At 32.9% G+C, this 21068-nt stretch overlaps 6 protein-coding genes across 8 annotated transcripts; 5 read left to right on the forward strand and 1 right to left on the reverse strand.

The window, feature by feature from the left end:
* The first annotated feature begins 764 nt into the window (after positions 1 to 764).
* Positions 765 to 3641, forward strand: LOC139098740 (sodium-independent sulfate anion transporter). Of its 3 annotated transcripts, none has more exons than XM_070651021.1 (7): positions 765 to 862; positions 1012 to 1497; positions 1833 to 2053; positions 2122 to 2443; positions 2540 to 2802; positions 2865 to 3050; positions 3215 to 3641. In XM_070651021.1, coding segments are annotated over exons 1-7 (1749 nt in total). In that variant the 5' UTR covers positions 765 to 861; the 3' UTR covers positions 3485 to 3641. The 3 variants fall into 3 exon arrangements, with proteins under 3 accessions (XP_070507122.1, XP_070507121.1, XP_070507123.1); XM_070651020.1 differs by having other exon boundaries at positions 1017 to 1497; XM_070651022.1 differs by lacking the exon at positions 765 to 862 and having other exon boundaries at positions 975 to 1497.
* An 880-nt stretch (positions 3642 to 4521) lies between these two features.
* On the forward strand, positions 4522 to 7016 carry LOC139098749 (putative fatty acyl-CoA reductase CG5065). The gene is made up of 4 exons (XM_070651036.1): positions 4522 to 4714; positions 5199 to 5569; positions 5646 to 5967; positions 6295 to 7016. The coding sequence occupies exons 1-4, from the start codon at positions 4522 to 4524 to the stop codon at positions 7014 to 7016; spliced, it is 1608 nt and encodes a 535-aa protein (XP_070507137.1).
* An 836-nt stretch (positions 7017 to 7852) lies between these two features.
* Positions 7853 to 14759, reverse strand: BORCS5 (BLOC-1 related complex subunit 5). Its single transcript, XM_070651067.1, has 5 exons — positions 14591 to 14759; positions 11490 to 11818; positions 11224 to 11420; positions 8426 to 8545; positions 7853 to 8347 (listed from the first exon to the last, which is right to left on the reverse strand). The coding sequence occupies exons 2-5, from the start codon at positions 11782 to 11784 to the stop codon at positions 8063 to 8065; spliced, it is 897 nt and encodes a 298-aa protein (XP_070507168.1). The 5' UTR covers positions 11785 to 11818; positions 14591 to 14759; the 3' UTR covers positions 7853 to 8062.
* LOC139098770 (putative uncharacterized protein DDB_G0281733) lies at positions 9567 to 12031 on the forward strand. The gene has a single exon (XM_070651066.1). The coding sequence runs from the start codon at positions 9620 to 9622 to the stop codon at positions 11048 to 11050; it is 1431 nt and encodes a 476-aa protein (XP_070507167.1). The 5' UTR covers positions 9567 to 9619; the 3' UTR covers positions 11051 to 12031.
* Positions 13143 to 15252, forward strand: LOC139098750 (uncharacterized). Its single transcript, XM_070651037.1, has 4 exons — positions 13143 to 13962; positions 14060 to 14332; positions 14399 to 14622; positions 14893 to 15252. Exons 1-4 carry the CDS (start codon positions 13143 to 13145, stop codon positions 15250 to 15252), a joined length of 1677 nt encoding a protein of 558 aa, XP_070507138.1.
* A 112-nt stretch (positions 15253 to 15364) lies between these two features.
* LOC139098773 (glycosaminoglycan xylosylkinase homolog) lies at positions 15365 to 17094 on the forward strand. Its single transcript, XM_070651070.1, has 4 exons — positions 15365 to 15811; positions 15867 to 16236; positions 16297 to 16708; positions 16778 to 17094. The coding sequence occupies exons 1-4, from the start codon at positions 15500 to 15502 to the stop codon at positions 16977 to 16979; spliced, it is 1296 nt and encodes a 431-aa protein (XP_070507171.1). The 5' UTR covers positions 15365 to 15499; the 3' UTR covers positions 16980 to 17094.
* The last annotated feature ends 3974 nt before the right edge of the window (positions 17095 to 21068 follow it).

Genomic DNA, 21068 nt, shown 5'->3' on the forward strand with positions numbered 1-21068 from the left:
TAAGTGCAGTGGTGGGTAACCTGTGTGCCGCGATACGTATTGAGGTTTATACTCAATAATCAATCTCTACATTGGTATGCTGTATGAACATTTTTGTTTGATTATGGAATGTCGTGTCTCAAAAAAGGTTGCTCACAACTGGTACGATCGATTCAAGTGTTAGAATCCAGACGAAACGTAGCAGCAACAAGAAAATCGGAATTCATGCTTATAGATTCCACAAAGATTCTTCAGTCTAACTTGAGTTGCTCGGGTATTAATTTAGAATTTGTTATTTTTTACAGATAATTTTAGGCTATTTGCACAATTAGTGCTAACCCGTGAAGCATACGACGCAGAAATGATTCAAAGTTCGTTCCTAGGTCAGCGTGATTCTGAAATATTGCCAGATTCGATGAACTCCGACCTCAGACTAGAGTCAAGTTGGCTTGAGAACGAATTTGATCAGCATTTCTACCCCGTGTGCTTTCCGGGTGCATGTTTGTCCACATGCTTGACATCACCAACAGCGAAAATTGAAACAAAATATTATATTTAATAACATTTTCACTAACATTAATAATAACAAGCTTTTTTTTGGCATAAAATACACATTGTAATTGGATGATTCAATCAAAAAACCTAATATGTGTGTTTTGTGGTCATTATCACTGCTTTTAAACTTTTTTGTCCTTGTCTAAATTAAAGCGATCACTTTTTTTTTGTTGTCTGGAAACTTTCCATTGTTTCGACTATTCCAGAGTCAAAACTTAATTCGATTCCAACGAAAGCAGATTTATCACGACTGCGCATCTTAAAATATCACGTCAATTTTTAGAACATAGTTTTCGTGAGAGAATGAATTTAAATGGATGAAAAAAGAGTAAGCATCAACAATTTAATCTCAATGACTTATTTACACTATGTACACAGTATCGTGCGATATCTTATCACTTATAGTTGATCTCTCACTAAATTATTTAGAATCACAAAAAAATTTTAAGTTACATCGCAGTTCTATTTTATCATTAGTGCAGGTAACATCAAGTAAAATAGTAATGGCATCAACTCAAAAAGATGTGGAATTGTCTCAGTTAAATACATGTGAAAAAATTCCATATGATGAACTTCTAAAGAATCACAATGCAAAAATATCTCATAAAATCGGAGATTTTGTAAAGCGACGACTTTACATCTTAAATTGGCTGCCCGAATATGATCGAACGAAAGCAATTGGTGACTTTATATCTGGTGTAACAATTGGACTTACAATGATTCCGCAAAGCTTAGCATATGCAAATTTGGCAAATGTTCCTGCAATTTATGGATTATATTCAGCATTTATGGGATCAATTGTGTACATATTTTTGGGTACCGTTAAGGAAGTCAGCATTGGACCAACATCATTAATGTCTATAATTACTGTGAGCTATACGTATGAGAAGCCTATTGAATATGTTTTTATAATGACATTCATTTGCGGATGTGTGGAGATGCTTATGGGAATTTTTAAATTAGGTAATAAAATTAAAGTGAATTACATGGAATATTTTTTGTTGACTTGTCATCGTTGAGGGTGTTACTAGTTATGAACTTACTGTCTGGAATTAGATTTTTTGAGGGATGATAGGCATCTAGTTAGGAATAATAATAGAACAGCTGATTTTATGTGGTTTTGCCATATAACTCCCAGTTAGGTATACATCTACCGACTAACGGCATTAAGCATGTATCCTAGGTGACCTATCAACAGGTTAACCCTCAATATTCCACTCTCCTACAGCATTACACCCCTATAATGACAACAGACAACCAAAACTAATATAAATTCCATTAAATTTCATTCACTACAGGCTTCTTGGTTGACTTTATATCCGTCCCTGTTGTATCAGCATTTTCATCATCCACCGCTATATTGGTCATTGTGGCACAGTTAAAAAATCTCTTTGGAATAAAATTTAAGGCAAAAAGTTTACCATTGACGATTGTGAGGCTCGCTGAGAATATAAATCAAATAAAAATTGGGGACACAGCCTTAGGGCTATTCGCCATTGCATTTCTGTTATCTCTAAAAGTACTTTTTTGCAATTTCATTGTTAGGAAAATATTTGCATTTTGATGATTTATTTCTTTTTATTATAGAAACTCAATGAACTTGGCACAAAATCGTCAAACTTGAAATTGAAGAAGTTCTTATTTTACTTTAGTTTATGTAGAAATGCACTGATTGTCTTGATAACCGGATTTATTGCATATAGCTTGTCAGCATCAAATATTGAACTTCCATTTAGATTATCTGAAGAAGTTCCAGCTGGAATTCCATCATTTCAACTTCCAGCATTCTCAGCAACAGTTAACAACGAAACTGTTGAATTTGATGAAATTGCTATGGATATTGGCTCGGGATTCATATTATTGCCATTAGTTTCAATTCTCGCAAATGTTGCAATTGCTAAAGCATTCAGTAAGTATATAAACATAATTTAATATGTTTGTGGGAAGCTGCTGACACATTAATAATTATTGCCTCATATTTATTAATTTTTATCACTGAAAACAGCATCGGGAAAAATTGTCGACGCAACACAGGAGATGATTGCACTGGGAATGTGCAATGTTCTCGGATCTTTTTTCAAATCTATACCAACATGCGGTGCATTTACGAGATCGGCTGTTTCAAACGCTAGCGGTGTACAAACGCCATTCGCTGGGATTTATAGTGCAATTATGGCTTTGATGGCATTAACATTATTGACACAATATTTTAATTTCATACCTAAAGCTACATTAGCTGCTATATTAATATGCGCAGTGTTATCTCTAGTAATTATATTCAATTATGAATCTGAATGTATTTAAAAAGTTTATTTGATAAATTATTGCAGATTGACATCCGAATTGGTTCTAAATTATGGAATAAGAGTAAAATTGATTTTATATCGTGGATTGGATGCATCATTGCTTGCATTGCCGCTGGTGTGGAAGTTGGATTACTTGTTGGTGTTGCATTGAGCATGATTAATATTTTCCTTAAGGCTGCTCGTCCAAATGTCGTCATTTATGTCGATAAGGTAAGTTATTGATGGAAATTTGATTTCAAGGAATCATTTGAGATCAGGAAGTGGACGAACTTAGAATTTGGACACATCTGAACTCATCTGACGATAATTTGATGAAGTTTACAAGATTATTCCTCAAAATTTTCAATAATTCACATCCAAACCTTCCATTACAGAAGAAAGACGAGCAAATCATCTACGTGAGACCATCCGAAGGAATCTTCTTCCCCGGCATCGACAGCTTACGTGAAAAGATAAACATTACGCTGATTAAGACAGACTATAAATACCCTGTGGTGCTGGATATGATTAAAATCTCATCCGTCGATTATACAGCATTGCAAGGAATTGATTCTATAATTAAGGACTTAAAAAAGCATAATCTTACTGTTACTTTTGCGAATGTTGATGAGAAAATTCAGAGGAGGTTGAATTTGATTAAGTAGAAGGAATGGAGTTAAGGATTAGATGCAAAATTTTCGAAATTAGGCTTGAAATTCACCAAAAGTTACCAAAAATCTCACAACAAATATTAATAATTTTTGTGATAACACAACGATAGAATGTGTCCTACATTTGTCTATTAAGTATACTACAATTAAACATATTGTACGTAATAAAAATAGTATAACATGCTAAGATATTGCAACACACATTTCTTTCGCGTAATCTTACTTTCAGTGACTCTTGAGCAATACTCAATGTTGCACTTGTGCATGACTACACAAATAAACAATTTCTTTCTCTCGTAAATCCCTGACCATCATGAAAAACAAGTTTGAATTCCATACGATAGAAATAAATACATAAAAAAATAAAAATTTCCCACTTTTCTTTTCAATCAGCACAAAATAAAGTTTCATAGAGCTTACTCTCAGTTTCTGTAGACATTAGTCTAAATTTTGATGTCAATTAGAAAGGACGCGTAAGAAGACCAAGAAACATTGTGAATTGTTGAAGCTTAACAGTGAAAATAATCCAGAAACATAAACAATTTTGGCAAGCTTAGTGCCTTAAAAAGTGAATTTTTTGTGCATGGTCAATGAATCTCTGCAGAAATTTAACCTTTGACCGGAAAAAATAACCATAATTAAGCATAAAGTCAGTCTTATTATATAACATCATCTCGACTGGTTTCATAGTGACTTACTGACACACTGTGCATAGATTCAATGTGCATTTCTCTTTACAAATGATGCAATTTCAAATGTGTATAAATTTCCGCGAAGTGAAAGTTATATCACAGCATTAGACAGACGTAGTTAGCCAGAGAGTTGAAATAGATTGTTTTTCATTTAAAAACGCACCGAGCAGCATATGTGACATATATATTTTTATGAACAATTTTATGGACTTGATTATTGCCAAGTGAAATCGAATTAAAAATTTATTAATTATAGACTTTTAAGTTATGCTGATTTAATTGATACAGTTATAAATAGTTTTCGTGCTGTAATACATTTTATTGTATCCAAAAAAGTCTATGTCACCAAACAATCATCTTCAAATGGATATCGATTTGAGTAAATATATTCGGAAAAAGACAGCAAAGGAACTGCTCGATGATAACAATAACGTTGAGGATTTCACTAACAATCCATTAATAACGACGAAATGTATCAAGGATTATTACAATGATTGCAGTGTTTTTGTAACTGGATCGACTGGATTTTTGGGTAAGGATTATGGAAGTTTTTAGTGATTTAAAATGGTTTTGTTGCTGAATTTATGGATTTAAAGTTTGAAGTAGACTCGGATTTTGTATGTCTTTTTGCCTGTTAGGGGAGTTTCCTGATGAGTGACTGAGACTTGAATTCAGTTCACTTGACGAATTCGTCTAGCTAAATTTCGACAAATTGCCAAATTTGAAGTTCTTTCCGTAGCTGGAAATCGACTTCAATTTTGTATAGAGTTGACTTTTTCATACAGCATCCAAGTCAATTCCTAGCTCAAGTTCCTCAAAATTCAAAAAATCCAAAAATAGCCCAAAAAATTATCAATAGACCCAACTCTTCCGACAAAAATAAAACTTCAAATAGAAAAATTTGTTAGAGACATCAAGTCATCCGTAAATAGAAGCAATAATTCCCAATATACCCTTCGCACAAAATGTGTCACGATGAATTTTCACATGGCAAAATATAAATTAATCTTTTTTAGGAAAAGTTTTGATCGAAAAACTCCTCCGCTCGTGCGATGGAATTCGTAAAATTTACATTCTCTTAAGGCCAAAGCGAGGCATTGACTGTGAGCAACGTTTTGACGAATATTTACGCAATCCAATTTTTGAGAGAATTCGCAATAAAAATCCAAATGTGTTGAGGAAATTGATTTGCATTCCGGGTGATATAAATGATGTGAAACTTGGCCTTGACGACGATGACATTAATGTACTGCAACAGAATGTTGATATCGTTTTTCATGTTGCCGCAACAGTTCGCTTTAATGAACCGTTAAGAGATGCTGCCAATTTAAATACGTTTGGGACTCATCGTGTCATGGAGCTATGTACGAAAATGAAGAAGCTGAAGGTAAATTGTGCTGACCAAATAGCATGCATTCAGGCTTAAAAACATATTTTTTTCTCTCTAATAATTGTAATTTCAGAGCTTAGTTCATGTAAGTACAGCATACAGTAACCCACATTTGAAGAATGTAGAAGAACAGGTTTATGGTACATCATCATCACCAGATCATCGTTTATTCATAAATGGAATAGGCACATTGCCGGACGAATTTACTGAAACAATTGCAAAACGTTTTAATAAAAGACATCCAAATACGTATACATTAACGAAGCATATGGCAGAGCAAATTGTACTCGACTATTATGATATGCTTCCAATAAGCATTGTGAGACCATCAATTGTTACAGCTGCACTTAATGAGCCTTATCCTGGGTGGATTGATAATGTTTATGGAATCACAGGTTTTTATCCAAATTAATGACTTTTTTATCCTGAGGGGTTGAAGCTTTTTGTTGTTTTGTGGATGTTTTTGACTAGGATGTTAATGCTTTGGATTTTGGGATCAAACGTTTTGAGGATGTTCTGGTTAATTTAGTCTTTACAAGAGTCAGAGCATTTAAGAATGATTTAAATTGATTGCCTTTTCGTCCTAGGCGCAGTAACTCGAGCACATCCTCAGTACTTTTTGTTAAAAGTCTCAATCCAGACTTAAAAAGCTTCTCCACCCCAACCTAACAATTATTCTCAATTCCAATGACATTTATATCTTTTTTATTTAAATAACACAGGCGTCTTAATGGAAATAGGGCGAGGAACAATTAGCAGTATAATGGGAAAAGAGCATAATCTTGTCGATTTGATGCCCGTCGATACTGTTTGTAATACATTAATTACAGCAGCATGGGCAAATAGTTTTATGCGATCATCTAATGCAATTACTGTTTATAATTGCACTTCAGGACAGACTAATCCGATGCGGTATGGTGAACTGAAAAGGAAAATTCTAAAACATTCACGTAAAAATCCATCGAAATATGTCGCAATGTATCCAAATTATGTTTATCGTACAAATCGATTAATGCACACAGTATGCGAAATATTTTTGCATTTTTTGCCAGCTTTTATATTCGATTTACTGCTGAGATTGAAAGGCAAGAAGCCAATAATGATGAAAATTGCCAAACGTTTTAAATTGGCATGTGACACTGGTGAATATTTTGTATTAAATGGATGGAATTTTGATACAAAAAATTTCCGTCGACTCATTCGTGCATCAAATCAAACTCAAGCCGATTGCAATGAATTTAATTGTGACACGAGTGCAATAAATTGGGATGAGTATGTTGAACAATATCTGATGGGAATTAGAACGTTCATATTGAGAGATGATGCTAGCAGTCTGCCGAAAGCTCGACGAAAATTAAGAAAAATTTATTGGACACAACGATTCCTTCAGTTTATATTAATAGCTGGTGCAATTTATATCTTTTTTATTGGCTTATGGAATTAAATTGATTTATGTAAATTTATGAGATGATTATCGTATTAAATAAAGATTTATCTACCATTATCTCATTTCTATTGTTCAAAAATCTTTTTGTTATCATCCGATTAATTAGATATAAACGTGCTGTAAATCAGACTTAATGGAAATCATTTAAATTTCAGATCATTTATTTGTTACAGATATTAAGAGGTTTTCTACACATTCAAGTCATGTAATAAATCTATTTTGTTGGGGGTAGATACTTATTTGATTTTAAGGTAGACTTTTACATGTGGCAGATTATGAGACTTAACACCATGCCCTAGTGTAAAGGCTCTTTTTTGACTTGTTGCATTTTAGAAGAGATTTTAAAGATTTGGTTGCATTCTGAACAGACAATTAGCATTCTTACATGGTACCGTGAAGCTATCATGTCTGTTAGTCATATATCATATATCTAGATCGAATCCTACCGTTAGGACAATTTCGCGTCTTACCGTTTATACGATGACGGAATAGTGCCTTAGCCAACACGTTGTTGTTTTCTGGATATCCACACACTAGATAAAGCTTCAGATCACTTATTCCTCACATTTTCGACGACAACAGCTAACGGAACTTAATCCAAACAGCAATTTAACACAAATTTAATTTCCTTCCATCAAATCAGCCAAAAAACTGTAGTCAGGACACTACCACGACGACATAGCCATACCTAAGCGACCATATTTTGCTGTTCGGCATAACTGACTAAACAGATTACCAACTTCCAACAAATAAGACATGTTTCCCTCTCACAGCAAACACATCATCTAAGTTTTTTTGTTATAAATTCAAAACAACAGTAAAAAGATTCAGCATCATGTGGGCAATTGCCATTTTTATATTCATTTTTTTTATTTTTTAAGTTGTTTGTCTGTTTGCAATAATCTATATCCATTGTGTTACATCTTTAAGCCCATAACAAGCACTTTAATTATTTTAAATAAACTTAACGCACATAAATGGAATGATAAAATATAAACATATGCATTGCATTAATAGAAATAAATGTGTTGAAGATTTCTTTTTTACTTTGTGGTCCATACGAATGGCTCTAAACGATTTTCAACGTCCAAAACATTATTTAATGATTCCATCAGTTCTATATTTTGATTGAGTATTGAATTACAACGACTTAATTGTTGTGAGATTTGTCGGACACGAGAGAATGCATCAGCATATGTTGAGAATTGTCTTTGACGTTCAATCATTTTATTTAAAAGTTTTCCTACATCTTGGTCGACTTCCTTAACTTTATTATTTATAACTTCTTGGTCTTGAGCAATTTTTGTCGCACACAAATTATAGTGAGACTGGTTGGATATAGTGAGAGAAAAAAAATTAGCACAACTTTATATAATGAGAAAAAAAATAATAATTTCATCATTCACCTGTAAACGAGTACACATATTCAGCACGTGATTCGGTTGTAATCTCTCCAAAATTTCAGGATCTCTATATGATGGCAAAGTTAGCGTTCCACGCATAACAGGCAAAAACATGGGAATACTCTAGAATGGATTATAGAATTTTTGTATTATAAATCTAATTATTATCTCATGCTTATTCTTTCATTAATGTGTGTGGTAGGTGGCATATTGAAGGTCGATTTTACATTTATTAATGAATATGTAATAAAGAGCAAGTGAGAAATGTTGATTATCGAGTCATGTGACGCAGATTAAGATTGTAAATGATGTCATTACGGGTTTTATAAAGGCTTAAGCGAATATGAGAAAGTTAGTGACTAACTAGATGCTGCTTAGACTTTGACAAGCTGTTGACATTTAAATCTCTAGTTCTATACATCTGTAGGGTCAATGATCATCTCTGGATCGGTGTAAATCCATCACTTTGTCAGAATGACACCAATCCGGTGCCGGATTTTGGATTGATTAACAGACTTGTGGTATTCAGGCATGGTCTATCCACTTATCAAATTATGTAGATTCGCATCTAATTGCTTAGTATATGAACATATTACCATGATAAGTCAAGTCAATCTTGCTTTATGAGAACAGAAATGGAAACAAACAAAATTGACACCATGATTGGAACTATGACTGTCTAAATTCCCCAAACTGATCATCAAACAGCCCAATCAATTTTCAACAACGCAAAATAAGGCTTTAAATAAAGCTAAAGTTGCAAGAATTATCCATTACTGCCAGCGTGTGTAAAAAACACACATCTGTTTCCATCTGTGTGTATTGAAGATGCGTGGGAGGAACATTTCATTATAAAAAAAAATCACAGCACTACATGGTGACTCTAAATATTATTCTTTTTCTTCTCTAAGTCACCGTACACACATGTATATGACCGAAGCTATAGCTTAAAGAAAAATCTTATTGATATGCACACCCTACATTCATTCTTCAATCGCTCTTTATATTGTTTTTCGTAACAATTTCCATACATACACTACATTTTTTACAAAATAGGCAATAGCAACTACAACCTTTTATTTTCTTTCTGTCTATATGCAAAAAAATATAAGATTTTTTTATTATTAAGTTTTAGACAATTTCAGTTTCAATCGAGAATCCGAAGAGTTAAAACCGACTAGTCATTGGCGGAACATAATGTCAAATAGGAAATTTTTTAGTGGTTTATCTGAGAAGATGATGGCCCGTTCAACGGGACCTAATCGTCAACAAACAAATTTCTATTGGCCAGATGATAGTAATGCTGACGATACCTGCTCAGTCAGATCAAATCGGTTGAGAAATCGAAGCTTATCAACAGCATCAGTACTAAGTCAATCACAAGCCTCAACCGATACAGAAGAATCGCGAAAGCGTCGATCAAATGATTTTAAGTCACGTATAGAATTTTATGATATGGTTGACATACCAACCGACAATGAGAGTGTATATAGTCGAAAATTAGATCCATCGAAGCACAAGAAACTCGAGACATTGAAATCTCGAATAGAATTTTATGATTATGTGGATACAAGAGATTCATCACAGATGAATGATGAAGATACAAATTCTGTCATTGAAGTGGTACAGAAAAAGGAAAATCAGGAAGTGAGAAATGACAAAAATGGCACAATTGACACACCCGTTGAGAATAAGAATTTTATTCAAAATAATAATAAGCACATTGATGAGCTAGCAAATAATATGACTAAAATGTCAATGAATGTGGAACATCCGAAAAATGATATGAATAATCATAATCATAAGCCACAGTATATTGACAGTTATAGTGAATCTGATGATGAGGATGATTATCGTTATCAGAAATCATTTCGTGGTCAACATGATGCCATAAAAAGAAATTATCCGCAAAAAAATCGTCGTCCAACATTGCCAAAGCAGCATCATCAACCGTATCATCAACAATACCAACAATTACCCCCACGCCGATATCAGTCACATTATTTTGATGATTTTGAAGATGATGGATACGATCGTTATTTTGAGAATGCCTCAATTAGATCGAGTAGATCAAGACTTCCGAGAATGCCGAGGCGAACTTACTCACCGGATAATTCCGATGAAGAATTTTACGACAACCGGATGTATCCAAAAAGAAATGGACGAATGAGTCGTGATAATCGAAATTATGAAGCTTTTTCGCCAGAACGAGAATACACACGGTCACAAAATCCACGAAATGACGATTACTATGAGTCATATAGAGACGATAGAAGACAAACAAACAACAGGAATACAAATATTAATGGATTTGGAAGTGAAATGGATTATAATCGTCCAAAATCAAGAACACCCCCGCGTGAACAACAACAGCATCAGCAGTCAACGATTGAAATAGACAGTGAGCAAAACATTCCAACGACATCTGCGAGACCACCAATTAAACCTGTTGCCAGATCAATGTCAATAAGTGGTGATGCGAGACGACGATATCACATAAATCTCAAATCAAATATTTTCCATACTGACAATGAATATGATCAAGTTGTGAATCCAAGAAAGCCATTAAGTGTACGAGATTTTGCAGCTACAACAAAAATTGGCGTGGGATTGCCTGATTTGAACTGATTTGTTTTTGTTGGATATTTTTTTATTATGTACACATTAAGGAAATAGTTACTAATCGAAAAAACTTTAGATGATTATCTCGCACATATACACGTGATTGATATAAATTAATTATCAAAAAATACTCAGCACATGCTGTTTAAAGATGAGAAATAAAACAAATAAATATTCACCTGAAGACGTAAAATTTCTGCATCACGTTCAACACCCCCACCATCTTTTGACGTGCCTTTATTCACAACAACCATTGTGCCTGCTGTTGCAATTTTACTACCACGACTCGATGTTGCTGACGTTGATTGCCTTCTTAAGTTAACAGCTGGTCGTGTTTTATTAAATTTTTGACCTTTATTTCTTAATTTTGGCGAATCTGGTCATTAAGGATGTAAAAAGACATGTTAAAATGTGGACAGGAATGAATTATAAAGAGTTAATGTACCTCCTATTGGTTTATCTGTATACGATATGTATGGTAAATCAGAATCAGAACAGACACTCATTGGCGGAGATGTTGGTCGAGAATCCAACGGAGGTGTCGGGCTACTATCAACAAGTTGGCTATTATTCAAATTATCACTTGTTGGAAGTCCAGCAATTGTATATCCACGTTGTAAACGACTTGTATCTGATGTCGCTATCGATGCTGGTCGCTGATTCACTCGTTGAGGTGTTGAATGTGTCGAACCAGATGCTGCTGTTCCTGTTGATGCATGTTGTGACTGCTCGGAGCCCATTTCGAATTATTTATTATATAATTTTATATTTGCACTTAATATGATAAAAGAATGGAGATAAAAATGAAAAATGTGAATTAAAAAATATTGAATGACATATTAACATGAATTTATTTTATGCTCCAGCTGTTTATGTTGTTATTTTTTCTTTATGGAGAACAAGATCTTGTATATAAGAAGAGGAAAATTTGTGTTATGCATTAAAAAAAGAGCAATAAAAATAATTTTTCTTTTGTTTCTACTGAAATTTGCAATTATATTCATCAATTGACATAAATGAGATTTTAAAAATGCAGCGATGAATTGACATAGAAAGTATGAAAAACCTAATCGTTGAAGGCATGGCAATACAAACTATGTCAGTCACAAAACAATTATTCATACATTGTAATTATGCATGATAAATTATAATATTCAAAACTCATGTAATTCGTGAGGTGAAGATGCATGGAGTAGAGTATCTGAAGTTCCGATGTTTCGGCAATGTTTACATAGACTTTATATTGACTAGATTTTATCAAATAGATCACATTCTATACAGAGCTCGAAGTTGACTCGAATGCAAATTCGAACTCGAAGTTGTAGTGCTCGAAGTCGACTCAAATTCGAATTCGAACTCGAATTCGAGTCGACATCGAGCTCTACATATTAAGAAAGAAGTGTCTCTGGAGTTGTATGATATTCCGAACAAAATAAATTCGGGTATCAGAACAGCTTGTGGGACTTAATAAGCTCATTGATTGATGAACGCACAGGTGAATGATCCCTTACCAAACTTGATATTTTTTGTCTTAGAGATATTCATTTTTTTGATGACCATTTAAGGGAATTTCAAACAAAAATAGCTGGAAGTTGCTTAATACACACTAAGGTTGTATTATTACTATTGGATAAGCTTGAGGGTGAGACTTAGGGTGTACTGAGTAACCGGATGTAACTATACACATGACAGAGTCAAGTCTACTAAGCTTGAAGTCAACACCAAGTCACCTTAGAAGGATTGTTTGCAAGAAATGACGACATAAAGTCAATTAGACTCGAAAAATCCAAATCGATCCCTAACAGGCTTGAAGTATACTAGGTGAGCTTTGCTCTCAGCAAACTCTGCTCTCGAGAGCACCCTCATTATCTGCTAAGCGACTCGACTGTACTTTGAATGCCATATCAAAAACTACTAAAATAGGCAGACTCATTAAGCAAGATTTCCGTGCATTTTTATCAAACGGTAAACCCTAGTCATGAGAAAATAAAGAAGAAATTATCAAAATATATAAAAAATTGTTTCAAAAAAGAGAAACAATGCTTTTCTATTTTCAGTTGTCATTGAAATGTAGTGCTGTGCATATGTGCGAAAAAATATGAAACGTTTTAGTGCGTTTAGTGTTGCTATCAAAAGTTTATTGATTCCAATGTTGTTGATTACTTATATTAAAGCTGATCGTATAGATCAATGGCTATTAAAAGATGGAAGTGAGAATCAAAGTGACATAAATGAAATTGATTTCTATCCTAAAAGAGATTATCTTTTTGAGTATAACAAGTCATACGATATGATACCTAATAACTACTTGAATTATCGCGACATGTATGGATTGAGATATTCACCAAATAGAAATTTTCAAAAATTAGCAATTGACAGTCATGAAGCAAACAAGAATTACAACAATAATTTTTCAATTGATGAGCCACAAAATGATTTCATCGTTACAACAATTACAGCAAGTATCGAAAGTGAAGCCATTTCACCTTTGTCAGGTGAAACTATTACAGAACCATCAACATTGCATACGTTAAAAGAAAATGTAGCACAAAGCAGTAATGAAAATAAAAGCAGCAGTAGCAATAATGGTGTTATTGACACGTCAAACAAGCATCACATAATGAATCCTAACAACAGAGTTGAGCATGCATTAAATTTTCTTGCAAATAGAATGAAACATCTCGTTTATTATGGACCTGATCAAAAGATCCAAGAATCGAAGGTTTCACCGCATTTGTTAACATTAGGAAAATTTCTGAATTTATTTAGCTTAATCAGATTTGACAATATTCCGTGTCTTACGGGACGAAAGCCATTGAGACAGCTCAGTGGCACATGTCTCAATGAAGTTGAATGTGTAAATTCGGGCGGCATTAGTATGGATCGTTGTGCAAATGGATTTGGTGTTTGCTGTATATGTAAGTATTGATTTTTTTGGAAAAGTTTTCTCGTCTTTTTTGGATGCGAAAGAATCAAAGAATAAACTTTTACTTCTTCTTTTCATGTCCTATCTAGTTAAAAGTTCTTGTGGACACGTGACATACCAGAATGTTACGTACTTTGAAAGTCCAAACTTTCCATTAGCATCGCAAAATAATTTAGGAGCTTGTACGCTGACAATCTTGTTAGCACGAAATGTTAAGCAGCTTTTCTTGGAATTTATATTTTTTGAAACTTTGCCACCCACGAATGGGAATTGTGAACAAGATCAATTTACGATACATACAGATACCGGTAGTATGCATAAAGAAGTTCCAATTATATGCGGCATAGCTACAGGGCAACACAGTAAGACAACATTTATTGCTTTAAAATTTTGAAAAAAATCTAAGGAAACTTTTGAATTATTTTCAGTGTATGTTGAAGTCTCTGGCACAGAAAAAATATTCTTATCATTATTGACAAATACAGCTGAGCATAGGGCGTTTAGTATCAAAGTCTCACAGCTAACTGTTTTCGATAATGTAGCACCAACTGGTTGCTTACAATATTTAACAGAAACTAATGGACAAATAAAAAGTTTCAATTATGATGATGGATACTCACAAGTGTTGAAATATCGAAATCCCAGTTATTTCGTAAGTTTTTATCACATTTATCTTATGGTTCACTGCATAAACTAGCAAACTGTTAAGATTAGGAACTCGATTTTAAGCTTTAAACTTCATTTTTCTCTATATTAAAAATTCGATTGCTTTGATAATTTTTTTCTCAATGTTTTCATTTTGATTTGAAATTTTAATGACCGTTATGAACAATTTTGCACTCAGACCAGTTTTTGCATGTCTTTTGTCAGTTCCCATGAATATTCTGAGCATTAATAAATAATTCCGAATTAAAATTTACAGAACAACATGAATTATGCAATTTGCATTAAGAGAGCATTGGGATATTGCACAATAACTTACACAAACGAGTATAAAGGAAGAGAAGAGGTCTTTGAATTGGTAAATACAGACGCAAATGGAAATATCATAGCACCAGGACAAGCAGGAGCTGAAATATTTGGATGTCCTGATGATTTCTTAGCAGTTAATTACATACGAATATGTGGATATAAATTAAATGATGGTGCTTTAACAATTAACTTTAATACGAATGAACCTGTAACGTCTATAATGAATGGTCCTATTGTAGTGCCAGTCAAAACAGATAATGAAACTGTTGGAAGAGGCTTTAGTATTTATTACTATCAACAAAAATGTTAATTTCTGTGCATTTCTATTAATTTAAGTACAAAAGGAAATTTTGTTTAACGGACTTGAAATTTTTGAATTTTTCTACCCCTGATTTTGTTTTTATTTATTTTCAAAACATATATTTCATCAATGAATTAATTCTTGAATTAAAATAAGAGTTTTTCTAGATAAGTTATAGCTATAATTAGTGACTAAGATTGTAGTAATCTAACTAGCTCAAATGTAATGCGAATCATTACGATGTATCAACTGAAAAATGAAGAAATACTGCTGTGCAACCTTTATTTTTTTAATTAGTCTAGTATTTATAATTTACTCTGTTAATTTCTATTTCTTGTCGCGTTTAAGTCATGATAATAATAAATTAAAATCAAAACTTTATATTAATGAGAATTTTGAATATAACGATGTTGAGGATGAAAAGATTAATCATGAAAATGTCAAACTAAAGCCGATTTATCGAAATAGGAATCCAAAGTATCCTTCGCTAAGAGATAAACTTATTAATAATTATAAGCCATGCAATCGCTCATTAAATTATAGTCAAATATGGGAGACAGTTGATTCTGTAAGTATAAATTGAACTTCCTTATTGAATCATGTCTTTAAGAATGTCATTCCAGTGGTCAAAGGAAACAGCAAATGAAATTTATCCAGCATATAGTTCAAGGATGTGCCAGGTCTTGTCAGCACTTCGTGAAGTCAAAATATTATCAGCACAGAATTATCGCAAAGGAACACAATTAAAGCTTAACATCACTGTCGAAGGTGGCAAGACAATAGTTTTTAAGCCTGCATGGTATACACGAAATCAAGTGATTGAGGGAGAGGTTTATGCTGGAAAAGATAGACATAATTCAGAAATACTTGCCTTTTATCTTGGTGCTGTGTTAAATTTTCGATCAACAGGTTTAGTTGTCGGTAGATCAATAAATATCAGGGATGTATTTCAGTTAGCAGATAAGGAATTACGAGAAACGATTATATCAAAAGGTAAGCATATCTAAAAATAAAAATTAATATAAATTGTAATATAAGCCACGCTATAAATAGGTAATGGAACGAAATTTTGCGTATATGGAAAGTGCTTCTATTGTAAGCCATCCGAGTCAGTTTGTGGAAATAAAACGCATTATATGGAAGGAGCTTTCTTATACGAGATTAGTGGACCTCTACAAAAGCATAAATCACCATGGCAAAGAACTTATAAGGACGGTGCTAAAGCTGTATGGGAAATTGAGAGTGACAATAATAATTATTGTGATAATGTTAAGCAAAAGCTGTCACTTGTTCGATTACTTGATCTCATTGATGCCTCAATCTTCGATTTTCTTATACAAAACGGTGACCGTCATCATTATGAGACGAGAAAAAATCGTATGATATTGCTGGATAATGGAAAAGGGTTTGCAAACTTTCGTACCGATTTTACAGACATTTTAGCTCCGCTTTATCAATGTTGTTTGTGAGTAGACCTTTCTGTTTATTGTAAATGCTTTATTTTAATGCATTATTTATTGACTCACATAAATAGAATACGGAAGACAACATATACACGCTTGTTGGTGTTTACTGGTGGTGCACTGACCGAAATACTTAAGGAATTGACCAAAAATGATTTACTTCATCCAATTTTAAATGAGAAGCATTACTACGCACTTGAGAGACGCTTATTGAAGATTTTTAGCATGATTGAATTTTGCAGGTCGAAAAATGAAAATTCAATATTTCAATAAGGTTTTAAATCGCATTTATCCTGCTCTAGGTAATAAGTAAACAGCTCCAAACTTATTTATAGCTAAATTAATTATGTTCTAAACCCAAAGAATCTTTTTTTAATTATTAATAAATGAAACAATATTGAATTAAATTTCTGTAAAATATTTTACGAAACTAATTTGTCACGTTTCATGACATAATTGCTACAACGTGCTTTATTTTCAGGGACTGAAGAAATATGGAGATTAGATCGGTCGATATATGTCATTTATTATCTGTGTAACGTGTCTTATGACATTTTGAGCTGAACGAAACTTGGCCAATAATTTTTTTTTTTTGAAGGAAGAAGAAATGCAATTTGTCAGTTCCGTAGTTGGATGGAAATAAAAATTGATGGAAAATATACGTGAATTGGTGGTTTAAGCGCATGGTGGGGGAAGGTATCATGTTGAAATTTGATTGAATTGTTTTTTGAAAATTTAACGGTTTTTTGATGTTTGAATTTTTGAACTTACAATTTTATATAACAAAATTCAAACTTCAGAAAACCGTTAAAATCAAAAATTCTCAATCTTTAGACAAAATGTAAAAAAATCTCCAATTTCTCACAAAACATGCTAAATTATTTACGATATCAATTTTTGTTAATCTCCATTTACTTAGCAGTAAATGTGATGAGAAGCAATTACTCTTTAGAAACGATAATAATGGGAAAAAAAATATATTTTTTTCTCGAACCCATCAAAATATGTAATTAGAGTAAATTTACAATCAATATTTGAAGGCTTAAAAGACAGAGGAACGTTTTGTGTAAAACGACGATGATAAATAATAAGAATTAAGTGTCACATCAGAGATATTAATTATCAAAGATAAGTGCCAACGATTAATTTTAACTTGAGTCTGCCTTTATGTCTATTTTGGTGTCTTATATCCTTAGATTCTTAAATAGAAGTATTTTCATGACCTTCCTGTCAAACAAGCCCAAAGAAAAAAAAAAGCCAGCCAGTCGTGTTTGATGTTATCAAGATAATTAATGTCATTTTCTATGTCAATAAGCAATGTACTTCAATATATTGCTATTTGATAATGGTAATGGACATTCACTCAATTTTACTACCGGATTAGTTTGATTAATAAACTTTTTGTGACTAATCTAGCAACAGATTACATTTTTATTTTTTTTTTCATTTCTCCATGTCAAGTTCTTCACAAACACCTTACATTGAGGTGAATGCTTTCAAAAGTTCCCTACTAAGCGGATGATTGCCAGTAGCATAAAATGAGATTAAAGTTTTAATCAAGAGAGATATTCCACATTTTTTGTGTTGTTGTTGCTGTTTCTTTTCCTCCCTTCGTTCTTCCTTTTTTTTATATTTTTTCTTTCATTCCGCACCTTTTTCTTTTTTCCTGTATGTATACCATGTCTACCATTGAACACCTACTGATATAACAAAAAAGTAAAATATGGAATGAAAATTCTAACTGTATCTCGACACAAAAAAGAAAGCTTAGTTCTCTCATTTCCGCTTTGAATGTGAATATAATTTCACTTTTCATATTATAAAAATACATTGAATACGTCCATGTCTATATAAAGGAATGTAAACTTTTTCAAAGAAAATTGAATTAAGGTAGGGTAAGACATTCTTTTTTTTTCGGTACGTACACTGTGTCGTTCAACAAAATTGTAGAAAAATGGATATTCTGTAGCGATTTTTGACAACCTGTTAGATGATGGTGTGTGAATTTATCTGGAATTTGAGTTTTTGACTGCTGGGAGTGGAAAAGTTGAGTGCATTTGACAGTATATTAAAAAATACTGTTATCATGGATGGAATTTTGAGTATACTGGATCTAATAACGTGAATTCAGACGGAGTTCCTCTGCTGATAGCTCATTTTCCAGTATTGCATTTGAAAAGTGGCTGTTGATAGAGACAGTGTAGCATTTGGTATTGGTGATTGACAAAGGGCAGTCAATGATAGAACCAGCTTTAGACCACAATTAAGAAAGGCTATGGATTATGGATCATACTTGTTATGCATGGTCAGCGAAGTAGATCGGTAAGTATATGGGATTAGAAATCGATAGCTATCAATAGGGCCAGTGTCTGGCGAAATCTGAGGAAGGTCCATGAGTCACAATTGATCTGTATGAAGCCAACGAAGCTAGTCAAGTCCTTTATTTCCATAAGCTACAGCTTTCCAGAAGTGAATTCCTGTATATCCAATCTAATTTTTCGTCCGATACTCCATAAAGCAATCAAAAAAGCTTCCCAAAGCATCTCAATCCAACATTTTTTAAACTCATACTCCCTCCATTCACTCGATACCGAGACATTCTTTACAGAGTTTGAAAGCAAATTCATTTTCTGAAATTAAATATTTGATGACTGATTGAGGATTCATATTAACATTTTTTTCTCTCTCTCTCACTGCTTACGTTGTTTATTTAATGTAAATCGATATTATTTTCGTTGGCTTCTTTAGAGTCTAAAAGATTGAAGCGTGTGTTTGATAAGAAAGTAGCTGATCGTGAAATCTCAGATTTGAAAATTATTTACTTAATGTATTTTATTTCATCTGCAGCTATCTGCTCGGTGATTGAGTTTGTTTATCTGATGTTTAGAGCAGTGTTGTCCATACTGTGTGCTGCGGCACATAAGTCATGTCACCATGAGCCTTACGTCGTATGTAGTTTCGGTTAAGGCTTGCCATCAAGGTGTTCCATGGTGCACAAACGATTAAACAACACTGGATTAGAAGATAGCATCCTTTAAGCAGCAAAATCATCATATTTTAAAAGTGTGAATATCCAACAAATCGTCAATAACCCTTAAAAACTTCAATCCTGTCGATCAGCATTTTAGAAACTAAAATTAAATTTATTCAGGAATAAAAAATGAGGAAGGGATAGTAAAAAAGGCGAGAAAGACAAAGACTATCCTTATCATCATCCCTTCCTTCCGCTGTATGCTTACAGGCATACAAAGAATTGCTCGAGAATTTTTGATGAAAATAACAAACAATATAAGGCAATTTCTTGCCCTCATATGGGAATATACACCTATGTAAGGGGGAAAAGTTACTTAAAGGAAGTAAAAACTTTTTCAAGGAAAATCCAAAAAATTTGACTTTTTTCTATTCATTCAGCATCCCCCCAATTGCTACACATATAAAATAAATAATTTCATACATTTATTTTGTAGATAAGAAAGGAAATGAATACATTTCTATATATTCAATATCCAAAAATATGAAGAATGAAGTCGAAATGAGGAAGATATGAGATGAAACACATGTAATGAAATTAGAGCTTCAGATTGATTTTTATCTGCATAATTTAAGTCCTTGAGGTATAATATTATGAACTTTGATGAATGGAAAAGGTTAAGAAATGTTCAACACGAGTTTTTGAGACTTGATGGCTTAAAAAAAGAGTATAAAAAGTTGTGCGAGGAAACGGAACAGCAAATTCAATATTTATGTGCCATCGTTTTTAAATAAAAGACGAATTTTCAGTGATCATGATTTATTTATGAAGGCAATTTTATTTCTGGAAAATTTCAAATTTCTTGCGTTTTTGTTAGCTGAAAAATTGATGTTTATTGTTGGATTTTAATGGAGTTAAGATTGTTGATTTATAAGCGATAAATTGTGTTTTATTTCATGTAAATTTTAGTGGAAGAAAGGTTTATTGTTGAGGTGAAGAAGGAATTGGTGGATTTTCATAAGAATCTGGGTAAAAATAGTGATAATCAGAGATTTCCGACTCGGCATCTTTAAGATAAAATTATGAATTTACTTATTATCCGGAATGAACAATTACTGCCCTTCAGGACAGCAGAACTCTTGTTTCTGGCTAGCTATACACTGACCTCAGGCCAGATTCGATATAATTTGACACAAATTATTCATCGCAGCCAAGTGGCTGCAACATTGTGTCCAAGTGGTTGCAACATAAGGTCCAAATGACAATTTTCCTATTAACTGCCACAAAACTGTCAATTGAATGCCATGAGAAGCTTGTGTCGATTGAACAATTATCATGATCACTATGTCGCACGTTACCAAGCCATTCTAACTCATTTAATATTTCATTCA

The sequence above is a fragment of the Chironomus tepperi genome, unplaced genomic scaffold, assembly GCF_022539635.2.
Source record: "Chironomus tepperi strain 1889 unplaced genomic scaffold, CSIRO-AGI_Ctep_v1 contig_453, whole genome shotgun sequence".
Taxonomy (NCBI): Eukaryota; Metazoa; Arthropoda; class Insecta; order Diptera; family Chironomidae; genus Chironomus; species Chironomus tepperi.